This window comes from Bombus pyrosoma, linkage group LG12 (assembly GCF_014825855.1).
Source record: "Bombus pyrosoma isolate SC7728 linkage group LG12, ASM1482585v1, whole genome shotgun sequence".
Taxonomy (NCBI): Eukaryota; Metazoa; Arthropoda; class Insecta; order Hymenoptera; family Apidae; genus Bombus; species Bombus pyrosoma.
The window spans coordinates 11,519,738-11,533,131 of NC_057781.1; the positions used below are offsets into that span (position 1 = coordinate 11,519,738).

Here is a 13,394-nt window from a genome sequence, read left to right on the forward strand (position 1 = left end):
AGTTTTTCCCCCTTTAATGATATGTTTATGAGTTTTTTCTCGCGTTCCCTTCACCACGCAGCTCGCTCTGTAATATTCGATCGTCGTAAATCAACCGGTTAATAGGTTTCTAATTTCTGTTGCCTTGTGCCTGCCTCCGTCTCTACATCGTAGGATTATGTCGTCGCAGAAACTCGATACTTGATTCGTGTCACCGAAATGATTGTAACGCGTCAAAGACAGATAAGCCGCTTTGGTCACTTTATTTTCACCTTCGTTTCGAATTGCTCCAGGTAAGAGCAATCTATTTTACAATGGAAAGCGTATTGGTTGGTCGCTAATTTATCGCCAGAACACACATGCCACACACACACACACACACACACACGTGTATAAACCGTTTATTAGAAGAGGAATTTAGCGTGTCTTTCTAGCATAACGTTCTCTTTGTTGCCATTTATGTACCGATATTTCTACAATTACCTTTGAAAATGAAAAATACACAGAAATGTATGAAAAGCGTTCTGAACTTTTAGCGCACGTAAGATAAGTAATTGGGACTGCTGTATAGAAGAAGATACGAGTTTAACAGAACAAGCTTTTAAATCATCGCTAATATTTTCTAAATTACTGGCTAGTTGTGTCTAAAAAGGTGTACAGGTATACTTGACTCGACGTGTTCTATAAACATCATATATAAATATAAACTGGCAAAACTTCTTTAAGATGGAAGGGTTCGCTTGAGCAATATTTTACCGGTTTCTTTAGTTTTGTACAAAGAATGTGAAGAACACGGTAACGGTGAAGTGGAATATCATCACAGAGGGCTTTTTTTGAAAAAATAGCATCGTTGATTGATAGCATTATTGCTTAGAGCTAGTCTCTTCAGAGACAAGTTTCTTAAGGCTACAAAAAAGATAACCATTTCTTATTTTTCAACTATACTTGTTTCAGCTATGCTTATAGATATTAAATAAGAAAAATAGTACGGAATATGTTTTAAAATACCCGAGGAGAAGAGTTAATTAAAAATACGATTTCGCCTTTCGTTATCGTTGTACCGAACGATAAATCTTTACGTATAAAGACTATGTCAGAACAGAAATGCGTGCGTGCGTGTCAGTATTCACGCATCGCGAGATTAAGCAAAAGACTAATGTAACGAAACTAGAGAATTTCATTGGTTGAAAATGGGATATTCGAAATAAACAAGGAAATCACACTGTGTTCGATAATATTTTCTTTATTACTTGTAAAAATTATATGGCGACGAATCATATGATGGGGTTCTGCACGGAAGGAACAAGAGAGAAGATAAATTTCTTAAACGCATTTTTTCTTCGTCGAACTGTTCCATCGAATCAGCGTCACAAGAGGTAGCACGAGCATACCGAGTAATTTCCATACTGCCGTCTCTCTTTTCGCAGCTGCTTCTTCCACCGTTCTTGGAAGGAACAGAAAGAAATTGTACATACACGAGGAAACTGGACAAGAGCGGAAAGGGATGTTCGATGTTAGCGTCGATAATGACGGTTTAATCAAATAGTAGAACGATACGTCGCATCGCGTCCTAACATTTACCCCGGAGGCAAGGGTTAATTCTTTTATTCTATCTTTCTTATCAATCGTTTTTAGCAATCGTTCGCTCATCCTCTTTTGCCTTCTTTCCCCTTTTTTCGTTTCTATAATCTTAGCAATTTCAGCCTATAAGAGTTAGATAAGAGCGTAAAAACGGCAGTGGTAGACCAGTTTCATTGTCGACCTGTTCCTAAATCAGTCCTCCCCGTGTTCCTTGTCTCTTCTCGTTCTTTCATACCTATTTTTATTCATCGCGCAATTTTTGGCAAAATCAATATTCTTCCAACGATCGTAAGATCTCGAATACTGACTGTAATTCATCGCTGTACGACTAACGATTAACGATCGCGCGCGGCTTTTATATAATTCGATAGAACTGCGTGTCGTACAAAGAACTACTTATTTTACTCTTTTTATCCTTAAATTTGAAAGCGTCCACGATCATCTTACACGACCAGAAAACGATATTTAAGATAAGAATTTACAAAAAAGAAATAAGCGTCTATGATTTTCTGTCTACTCTCTTTTGCCTATAAGCATACCTCTTCCTTTCGTTCATAATGAAATTTTTGCGCTTTCCTGGCCCTTTCTCTCCTCTGTATTATCAGCCGTTTCAGTCGAAATAAATAGCTCAGTCATGTAAAAAAGGCAGTATCTGTCGCATAATAAACACGTGGCAAATTGACGTTAATCGGCTTTTACATGGTTTTGCTGCGTTCGACCGCAGTTGCAATATTCCACTGTCTTTACTCTAGAGCAGAGTGTCATACGAGTTCCTTATCGTTGGAACCAAAACTGTCAATTTTACTTTTCGCAAATTTTATCATTCGTGCGCGTGATTAACGTACAACTTGTCAACGAGATAACCGACATACTTGCATAAATTTATTTATCGCGATCGAGTGCATAAATGACTGAAAATATCCATGGCATCGGTCCATCGGATTGATCGATATACATTCGACCGATGCTTCACTGCCTCTTTAAATTCGATCGAAATGATACAAATAAATTTCTGCGTTACGCTTTTTCCTCCGTTACAGCCTGTTTCCGTAATGGAGTATACGAACGTATCGAGCGCGAAGAAAACGATCATCGTATGGCATGAGTACGATTATATCGATACAGAGATATCGTTGTATTTCCCTTTGCTTCTCTTTATTGCGATTTTCCAGACGATTACAATGTATAATGTGTAGCACATTCGTATTGCTTGAATCGAAACGGCACGTGACACGGATTTTCTTAATGACGCGCACAGAAACGAAATCGCTTTCAGAGACGTTCCCTTGTTCTTCCGTCGAATCTTCGTCGCATCGCACTTTACAAACGTCGCTTTCATTTATTGTCTTTCGTTAGAAACTCCTACAGTCCATGCATGCTGTATCGTTACAATGATTGTCTTTTACCTCTAGTCCCGACGAACCGCTCGTTGTCTCGTTCGTCAAGAAAAAGAATAAAACACGCATACTTTGTTACAATTGCGGTGGCTCGGAATTCGCCAAAAATATCAATATTCGCGTCTGTGCTATTCTTCCTTTTACTGCGGAAACTGTTCGGTTTTATCTTGCGTTCATGTATAACGTGACACGATGCAGCGAAAAATTGTGAGTTCTTCGATAGGTCTCTGTTATCAAATAAATTTCTATTTTGTGTGTTTCTTTTTATGAAACCAGTATGCTACGATTAAAAGTATCAAAAGATAAGAAACAAATCACCGTTATCGGATAGTACGAGGTTATACGCGTTTAAATGACAGGCAACATTGTGTTTTCGTTTCGACCACTATATTCTTTGTTTTATGTAATAAATTTTTCCGCGTCAATCCTCAACTATTGTCATTTATCACACGAGTATAATTATTATTGTTTTTTTTATTATTTTTGGGAAAATGTTAAAAGTACGTTTAAATGATATTTCAAGTTGCCTGCACAAAATTTTCTTTCTGCTTGCCAAACAAAACGCTTATCTCTGTTTCCTCTCAAAAATTTCTCCTCGTTTCTTCTCACATTAAATTTCATTTTGGAGAAACCAATGTAAAAAGGAAGCCTGCTATTTTATATACGTCGCTTTAAGTAAAAGAAGATTTAGGAGGGAGCGATATAGAGATAAAATTAAATTAGATCGGACAAAGTTAGAGAACTAAATTACGGGATAAAAGAATTGCGATTTGAGAGAATGTAGGCCAAAGTATTTGCTCCGCTCCGTTTCCGTAATTTAAGGAAACCGAAATATGAGAGGGCTGTGTGCGCTATCATCTGGAAATGGGAATTAAACTGACTTTGTTCGTTAAGAGTAAAGCGATCCAGTTTCAGTTCCGCCGGAAGCGACTATTATTACGCTTGGGAAAACTGCTTCCCAGTTGATAAGCTTCCAGCACCTGGATCAAGAAGAAAATTTCATTCTCTAGATTGTCTCGACTTTGCGCTCGGTTATGGTACAAAAGTTCTTCCGTGCGATCCTTCCTTCCTATTTCACGTGTAACGAAATAAATGAAAAACTACTTCAACAGAGAATATCATCTCCCTTATACGCTATAAATTTGTCTTATTTTTATTATCATTCGGAAATTGTTCTTATTTATTACTTATCTTTGTCAAATGTTGCATTTCGAGCGCGTAGCGTATATCAGTTACGTGTGCCCGATATTATAGAATTCACGTGCTGTCTTTGTCGTGCAATTTTGAAGAAAATTCAGAGAGATCGTGTTCTTAGAAACATAAATTGCATTTATTGCGTCCTGACAATGTATTACATTGAGTTTCTAGTCTACAGTTTTATAACAAACTAACGTAGTATCGATGTAAGTACACTCGCATATTCCATTTATTATCGTAATCGTAGTTGCCGTATATAGAACATCTTGCCAATTGTAAATATTACATAACATTATGCCGCGTCAATTGACAATTTAACGAAGTGAAGAGTACCTTTCGAATTTATCGATTTGAAGTTTCAGACGTTTTCAATCAGATACGTTATAATCATACTATTATATACGCTCAATGTTTTCACCGCATCATTGTCAACGATTTTCTACGATACGAACGCAAAAATATTTTCCGGAAACGAGTAGACGGCGGAGAAGGGGAAAGATTTGTCGATTATTTTTGACGAATTCGCATGCCCGAGGGATAGACACTAGACACAACATACGAAGAACACATGATCGATGCGCATGATTGATGAGTAATGATCGTAGACCTATGTACACGGAGTCAACTGTTTACAATAAATAAGTCTTTAATAAATATACTACTAGATTAATAGGTGGTTCCTACAAGATTCGTAGCGAGGTCAAGATATTTCTGGCGGACTCTTTCCTTACCGATATGTAAATATATCGCAAACTCATTTAATCGAGATTCGAGGAGACGTTGGGGGCGATAGAATCTCTTTCTGGTTGTCCTTTCTTTTTTTTTTCTCTCTCTTCTTATCGACTATTTCTAAGTTTCAATCACTGTTCCATACTTTCATAAATCGGTTCCCTATCTCTCTTTGACGGTAGAAAATATTATAACTCTGCTAGAGCGATTAGCTCTAGGCAACGGACATTTTTAGAATCGTAAAATATCTAGTTGCGCGTGCCAGTTCTTCTTCTTCTTCTTCTTCTTTCTATTTTTTTTTTCTTCTTCTTTACTCTACTTTTATCATTAAATTTAAAAGGCAGTTCATTCACAGTGTTGGTATAAAAAAGCGAAACAAAAGTATCTTTCTGTTATTGCCATTTTCTTCAGCGCGAAGCTTGATCTACACGTATAATTGCGAGGTTCGTACCTACGAATATTTAGGATTATCGCTAATTTTCAGCAATCTCGGTTCTGATTAGAACGAACAATAAATAATTTACAAAACAGTCCTTCGGATCATATTCCTTGCAAGGATTAAATTACAAAATAAACGAAAAAAAAAAAAAATGAACACAATATTTTAATCGATCCTAGTACCTCAGACACGATATAACATTCTATATTTTCAATCGATTATATTAACAAGATTCTCTTTATAATCGGAACAATACAAGGCTAAACATTATCCGTTAGTTTCAAATTTGTCGATCACTTTTACGGTACTTAGGAAGACACGCGAGTTTCGTTCACGATGCTCAATTTTAATTACTATTCTCGTTAAGTCTTATCGTAGAATTAGACATTTTTGGCAGTTGGGTGTTGCCCATTGTTAGAATAACAAACGCTCGGTTTACCTTAACGTTAACTTTACCAGTAAATATCTCTATAAATGTTTTAATACTTCTCTTTCTCGGTAATTTAATACTTTAAATCTCTTTACACGAGTCGTACAAAATTATTCGTCCCCTTCTTTAAAAACCTTACAGAACTTGGTTCGAAAACCGCTCTTCCTCCTGGAATTACACAGATATTCGTTTACTATTATTATTGCCTCGTTCGAACACATCCATCGTTCGCGATCGGGATACGCTTCCCTCTAATAATTCTCATTTATCTCTTCGTTAGGTTGCTGGCGATCTAATGTCGGTTTTTCGTCGCGCTAAGAGAAATAGTTTCGAGCGACGATGTTCGGCGTTCAGGAAACGCTGCTCGTTTAACTGTGAACGGTTAGACACGCGGTAAATACGAATCTGGAGACGCGTAAATGCAACTATTTGCGATTCTTTCTTGGCCTCCCTATTCTTTGAACTCTAGACGTAGCACTATCCAAACTCTATCAACCGTTTCGACCATTGTAAAATTTTTTGGATAGAAGAAAAATAAAAAATTCGAACTCGGTTTCTTTTTTTCTACAGAGATGCCATTGAGAAGCTTCCCAAGTGGCGGAATAATCGTACAGAACGACGAATATAATCGAATGTGATTACGCAAGACAGAAACACGTAGATTAGTTTATACTTGTATGCACGAAACCGACATCATTTTTTCACCAACCAAATACAATTCCCCGATTTGCTGTAACAACGACGTACTTAAAAATTTGCAGTCTTTAATTTATTAGAAAAGAACAAAGAAACAATCGTTTGTATCGTTTACAGATGGAATCGTGTAACTGGAGCTGTTTTGTTTTCACGTTTGCTCCTATTTTAATCGTCGTATCGTGACAATCGAAATATGAAGCTCGTTAAAGTAAAGAGTATCCTTGTATTATTACAACATTATTGCAATTACATAGCTTCTTGTTGAGAGTATTCTTTCACAATAACGACGTAATATTAAACAAATCTTCATCGCGGACCAAACGGAGATAATTTTAATGGTAAATGCGGATTTATCTAACCAAATGAGACTATTACGATACTTTCGTACAAGTTCGCCACCTCTCTTATTATGTGAGTTTCACGCGATTCGCGAAATTGCAACGACTGAAAGCGTTCAAACCCTTTAAATTCCCTTTGAATCGCGATTTTTCAGTTACGTGGCTGTTGCAGCAAACGAGCGATTTGACGCGCGATTACAGCGAGTCGATAAAGATCGAACATTTTCACGTCTCGCCGTGAAAGCGTCGATTTTTATAAACGCGTTCGCTCTAGGAAAACGAAAAAAAAAGGAACACGACACGCGAATCTCTTTCGAACGACGCGAAAGGGAAAAAATGTGTCTGTCGATCTTATCTTGCGCGGGAAGGTACCGCGAAATCTAAACTATTACGAGGATCGCACGCAGTTCTGACCTAATAATCATCTCCTTAATTTCCTCGATTGTATTATCTTCGAGTCTCCTCTCAGCGGTCTCTCGGTTGATCGTCCAACTAGTTTCATCTATGCTGCATCTCTCGCGCGTATCGTCTCATTTCCCGTATTCCTCGTCTAATACTACCATCGTTGCATCTCTCATCGCGAGTCATTATTTCGTCGCAGCTAATCACGACAACGTATCGTTGATAATGTTCAAGGTGTCTTTCCTTTTCACCGTGTCTCGCAACTTCCCAGATTGATGAGTCGAGACGAGAGAGAAACTCTTAAACGGCTTGACATAGCTCGCGAGGCATCTTACGATGCGCGTATCGACTTCTGGCATTCCCGATGCAGCTTACGGTATATGTACAGTTCGATCGAACAAAGGTGATGTTTCTGCGGAGAATTTTTTCGATAGAAAGGTAACATACAGGCATTTATAAAGTACTTTTGATCCTTTCGGCCGTTATCTCGCACGCTAAGCTACCATTAATTCGTCGAATTCGTTTCATGTATCGTCGAACTTGTTGCCGTTACGCGCTCCACGATCTATGAAATTCGTATCTTTATCCGTCAATGACTAAATTTTAACGTACGATTTTTATAACGAATTACGTGGATAAGAGGAGACGAAGAAAAGTACTGGAATCAGGGCAAAGTATTACGCGGCACTGTAGAAGACTGGCGCCTGGGATATCGGGTTTCTCTTGCCTCTTACCTGCGTCGATATGCACGTTAGAAACCTCAGCCTTGGTTCGTCAAGCGGTAGATCGGTATCGATACATCGGTATTCGAAGCATGCATCGATCGAAGATCAATATATCGTTTCGATTAATAAGCAAAAGCCTATTTTAACGCGGTTTTACGAAGCCTAGAAGTCGATGCGTGCATATTAACATGGCTCGACGTGTGTAGGCTGATTTACTTATGATCCAAGAGGAGATTCGATGGAATATACGCTGGAAGATGGCGAAAATTGCAAAAATTACGAAAACATCTGACGAGAGAGAGAGAGAGAGAGAGAGAGAGAGAGAGAGAGAGAAAGAGAGGGGGTGGGGTGAGCGTCTCGATGCTGCGGCATGTACGAGGCGTGTCACTGTAACGAGCGTGCATTTCAAAGATTATCGTAATTAATATCTAATATTATCGTAATTAATGCGTAAACATACTAGTTGACGTGTTTCGTCGGTGGCTTTGCTTATTAGAGAGAAGGCGGAAGTTGTATCGGCAGGAACAAGGTTTGGTCGAGGCAAATTAACAAATTCATTGATTTCCATGCGACCGATCGTAGAAAACGTTTACATGGAATTACGAGGAGCAGAGAAATCGACCGTGGAGTCGCCATTAAGAAAATAACCACGTACATGGCCGCCCGTTCAGCGTAATTAGATCATTGACTACACTCGCGAACGATCGCGGAACGCGGCCGCACCGTTGCTCGCGAGATCAGCTGAGAATCGTGCTTCGAGGATTAAAGCTCGAGTTTAGTGCTCGTTACACGGCCTCGCCGCTATTTTATGCCACCGCATGACCACATCCCTTCTCGTACGGTAATTACGTCTCTCTGTCTCGACCAACACGCGCCTGTTTCTTCCCATATCATCCACCAGACAGAACGTTCTACTTTTCAACTTCCTTTTATCCGACACCGCGTGCCTTTTTCTTAGAAAGCAGAAAGCAGCTCGGAATCGAAGCGAATTGGGATACGACTTAATGGGACGTTGTCTCGACAGGCACGTGTCTTTCGAAGGTTTTCTCGTGTTCAAGGCGTGTTTCTCCAATGGAATTTGATGTTAACTGCGTAAAACTGTGTAAGGTTGAGATTTTATTTTTCTTCTGATCCGAGTTAACGAAGCTTAGCGTTGATTTTCATAGATTCTATACATGAGCCGCTCGAAACACATCGATAGACTCCGTAAATCGAAGAATACAGAGAAGGGACGATACATCGTCTTTGCTAAATTTACCATTGTTCGATTCGTATTGTCTTGTTGCGACGAACGTATCGTAGTTAGGTATGTAATGGAATTAAGGAATTAATGAAAAGCGAAACTCGTCGCTTCCGCAAGCTCTCTTTTACATAAATCAGGATATTTGATCGTCGCGTTCAAAGTTAAGAAATTTGATAGTTACTCTTTTAGTAGGATTACCGTACGGAGAAGAGATACTTGGAAGCGTAAGAGATCGAAGCATTCATCCACAGAGAGTATCTTACTTATTCTGAGAAAAAAGTGGAACATCCTTTTGTCCTCGAATTTCTTTCGATTGGAAGCCACTCGCGGGGTCGAAACACCGACAGTTTTCCGCGGGGAACATTTCATGCGCACGCAATCGTCATACATAAATGTGGAGTATGTTGTTAATCGTAAACGTAGCATGATTACTATGTACACGTAAGTTTACATTGATTGCCGCGAAACGCGGTCGAGCCTGGCCCAAGGCGATCGCGTGTACCGCCTCGCATAGCCAGTCTGCCGAGTGGGATCCCCGGAGGTTGACTGTATAACTATAGATACAGTTTCCGGCGTGTCGAACCTTTCGCTGTCGTATGCATCGTCGACTCCTTCCACCGGCTTATTCTTCTCGCACGGTCTAACGCGCCGCCGATTGTCATTTCGATCGTTGCCTCGATCGAGATGGCGAACGTTCGATATATCGATCGCAATAGTGGCGTAATAGTCGTTCGAAAACGTCGTCGAAGACGAGTGTTCGTCGTCGACGGGCTAGGATATCGTTACGATGGATTCGTGTTCCGTTCGAATTGTCATTCTGAGAAATAGAATATCCGATGATCGAAACGTATATAACTCGCAAGAATCTACGCATTGTCGTTTAAAGCTACGTTTTTGAAGAAAAGATAGAGTCTGAAAATTTAACCCGCGTATTTGCTGAAAATTGATACTTTGAAACTTTATTATACATTTTCAACATTTATGTTCACGCGTGGAACAGCCTCTTCTCGATTATCTAGCGATATCGAATTGCTCCAACGTATTCGTTGGAAACGGCAGTCGGTCAGAACGCTCGTCCGTCGTGGCCATAGCGCAAGAACTTGGACAACGATCTCGAGGTATCCTTCGTCTGGGACAGTTGCACGGTAAGACGGGCTCGAATTTCGGAGAATATCGATCGAAAACGATCTCAGGAACGTTCACGGTCACCGCCGATTGTTTCGAGCTGCGACGCTGTAAAAAGCGACCCGATTTATCGTTTCCGTGCGATTTCCACCGAACGCTCTCTTTATTCTAGGAGGACTCACGGTACCATTCGAACCAACGGACACGTTCCTCGACGAGGAAGACGGCTTGGTCCTGCGCCTAGACGAGACTTCCTCCCCTCAAGGGGCGATTGACGTACCAGGAGACGACCAGGAGGAGGAGGACGTTACGGAGGTCGGTGCGAGAGTTGTCGTGGGCACCGCAGACGTGGTGTCCACTTTGCCAGGCTTGAATCTCTTCCGGACCAGAGGTACCGTAGAGTTCCTCCTCCCCGCCGCCGCTGCCGCTGCCGTTGCCGCTGCTGGCCCCTTCTTCCTCTTTCTCTTCCCATCTGTCAAATTGGGCTTTTTACTTTGACTCATGCTGCCAGCAGCTTTTACTTTTTTTGAGTTTGACGCTGGTGCTTTTCTCTCACCGTTGTTGCTCGCGGTGACGTTCCTACTTCCAGCGACCACTTTGCTCACGGTGACGTTCCTGCTCGTGTCCACGTTTTTGCCCGTAGCCATGTTCCTGCCGCCAGCCGACGATATTCCTCCTCTAGTCTGGTCGACCCGTAGCTTCCGTTTCTTAGATGGAACCGAAAGTGCCTCTCTTCGACAGGCTTCATCGCTTGCAGCACCCTCGCAGGATCTCTTCGACTCTAACGAAGTCCCGTTCGAAGCTAGGCTCTCGTTTCTGCCCGAAACTACCACACCCTTCCCGCTCTCCTCCACCATTTGGCACTGTGGACCTGGCATCTCGCCTGGCCTGCACCTTCGCTTCCTCTTCTTTCTCTTTTTTCGCTTGCGACACCTGAATTTATCTCTGCCATCCTTTTCCTGTACCGGAAGAGTGGGACAGAGCGATTGCTGAATCAAATCGCCGCGATGACTGTTATGCCGATGACGAACGTTGTGTTGAGCTCCCAACAGTCGTCTTTGAAGAGCCTCCACTCGGTCCGAAGGAGCGACCTGAGTTAATACCCGCGCGTAGGCGGACAGTCTACCCAAATTGTGACCCTTGGCCTGTACCCTCCTCGGCTGGCCACGACGGTTCAATCCGAGGTACAAGGTTTTCTTCGCTGTCGACCATTTCGCCGAGCTGTAGGTGTTGTAATTGTGCTGTTCCAGTGTCTCGTTGAACACGCAGTCGTCCGTGTACTCGCGCTGAAACAGAATATAAACGGAGGGTTAGTTGTTGCTTCCACATCGAGTCTAGGGTTTTTCTTCCCTAGTCGTCAAACGTACGAAAACTTTTCCAGCTTTCTGTAAAGTAACAGGAGGAACGCAAACTATCGTACGGTCGAAATGTCGTGAATTTACTTCGAATCTATCTTTCGCGAGCTCACCGACTAGAATTATTTCGCTGTTTCGTTGAATAAAGTTTACGTCTGAATATAAATTGTCAATATTTTGTCACGTACGTTCTTCTCTTTAGTCCAGCTTGTTGTTAGCGGTCTGCGGTGAACCTTACGTAGCAAGCTTCTAAATAAATTCGACGTTCCAAAAATTCCAAATATCGTTTCGATGTGCGCTCGATCAGCGGCGCTGCGAGACTCGACTATCGCGTGATATCGTATACGCTGAAACGACGAGATCACATTAGTCGAGTCTCGTAACGATGCTAATGAAGTTTGAAGATATTTCGGCCAACTCACGTACAAGGAATGTACAATCGTAAAAGGTGTCTAGCAGCGTTCGAATACTTTCCAGACCCTGCGCGTATAATACGTTCAATTTCGTTTCAATAAACGCAAAACGTTTCCAATAAACGTAAAGCAATAACTTTATCGACGTATCATCTGCATTGACATCGTTATACGTCATTAAATCGAAGATACGTTGAACTGGATACCATCGCTAGCTACGATCGTCGCATACCTCTATGATATCCTCGTATCGAAAGAATTTATTCGTTCCGAGAAGCAGGCAAAGATTTCACGATCGTTATCAGTGACGTAGTTTAATTACTCGTCGTTATCACGTTCTAATTGGCGAGGTGCTGTGATTCGCGTAACATCGCTTCTGTCCCCTCCGTTTAACAGGTAACTTCGTTTCGTCGTATTGGCTACTGGTCGGCCTGCGAAACGGGGCTAACGCGGGGTGAAATATTAACGACGCTTCCCGATGGAAGGATGTAAATTAACATTACGTATAACACGGAACCAGCTCGACCGGCCACCGACGACCGCACACCGAGCATTATGTTTTCGCCGGCATTGCGCCGCGCTGTGATTTCGCTGTCCGCTTTATGGTAACTCGTTTCTAGACGAGCGAAAGCGGCTGTGTTCTTCATCGGCTCTAATTACAGCGTTTACCCGGTTTGCTCCGCGGAAAAATCCGTGGTCAGCCCGTCGACAACCGTAAAGAATGCGTACGACCGGAACGAAAAACCGACTTTACGGCGCCGAAACCGCCCACCGTTCGCGTGTCCGTTTTTAATTTAATGCTCATTTGCCACTTGCCATCGTTGGTATATCATTATCTTCGTTTTCTTAAACGATCTAACTTTTTATTTGTTTATTTTACTGATTTTCCATCCACCTTTCTTCTTCCTTTCTATACGACCGACGACTAGAATCGGTTACATCCGATATTTTTAGAACGGTTCTAGCGATCTCGAGTCACAGAGTTTCCTTGTGAATTTTTTTTATCCAATAACGGAACGTTAGGAGAAATGCCTGGATACCGAAGAGAATTGAGAAGAATCGCTAAAAACGGTTTGATAAAACAGGTTTCTCTTTTTCACTCGGCAACGCCGAACTTCTATCGCTTTCACGAAGTCTGCGTTCGTTATCCGTCGAAGATCGTTTGAATAATGTTGTATCCGTTTTATCATTGGCAAAATATAGTATTTATTGCGGTAAATCTACTAGAATTCTAATCTGGCTATTAAAAATAGAAAACGTAAATGCAAATTTTATATTTACGTTAGGAAATATCTATCGTTGGAAATCGATTGCTTCTGTGGGTTTAACGGGTCGGTATCGGAGA

The 13,394-nt window shown here is 41.3% G+C and overlaps 1 protein-coding gene across 5 annotated transcripts in view; it reads right to left on the bottom strand.

Moving 5' to 3' along the window:
• Positions 1–1,202: 1,202 nt before the first annotated feature.
• Positions 1,203–13,394, bottom strand: part of LOC122573356 — a 153,250-nt gene continuing 141,058 nt past the window's right edge. The window contains exons 3-5 of one of the 5 annotated variants that reach the window (XR_006318719.1): positions 10,838–11,567; positions 10,469–10,753; positions 1,203–10,389 (exon numbers count right to left, since the gene is read on the bottom strand). Coding sequence is in view for 2 of the 5 variants with exons in the window: in XM_043739591.1 (XP_043595526.1) it covers positions 10,542–11,567 (1,026 nt within the window). In the remaining 3 variants the exon portion in view is untranslated. Of the gene's footprint in view, positions 11,568–13,394 lie in introns of all 5 variants that reach the window. The other 4 variants (XR_006318718.1, XR_006318717.1, XM_043739592.1 and 1 more) reach the window with 4 other exon arrangements.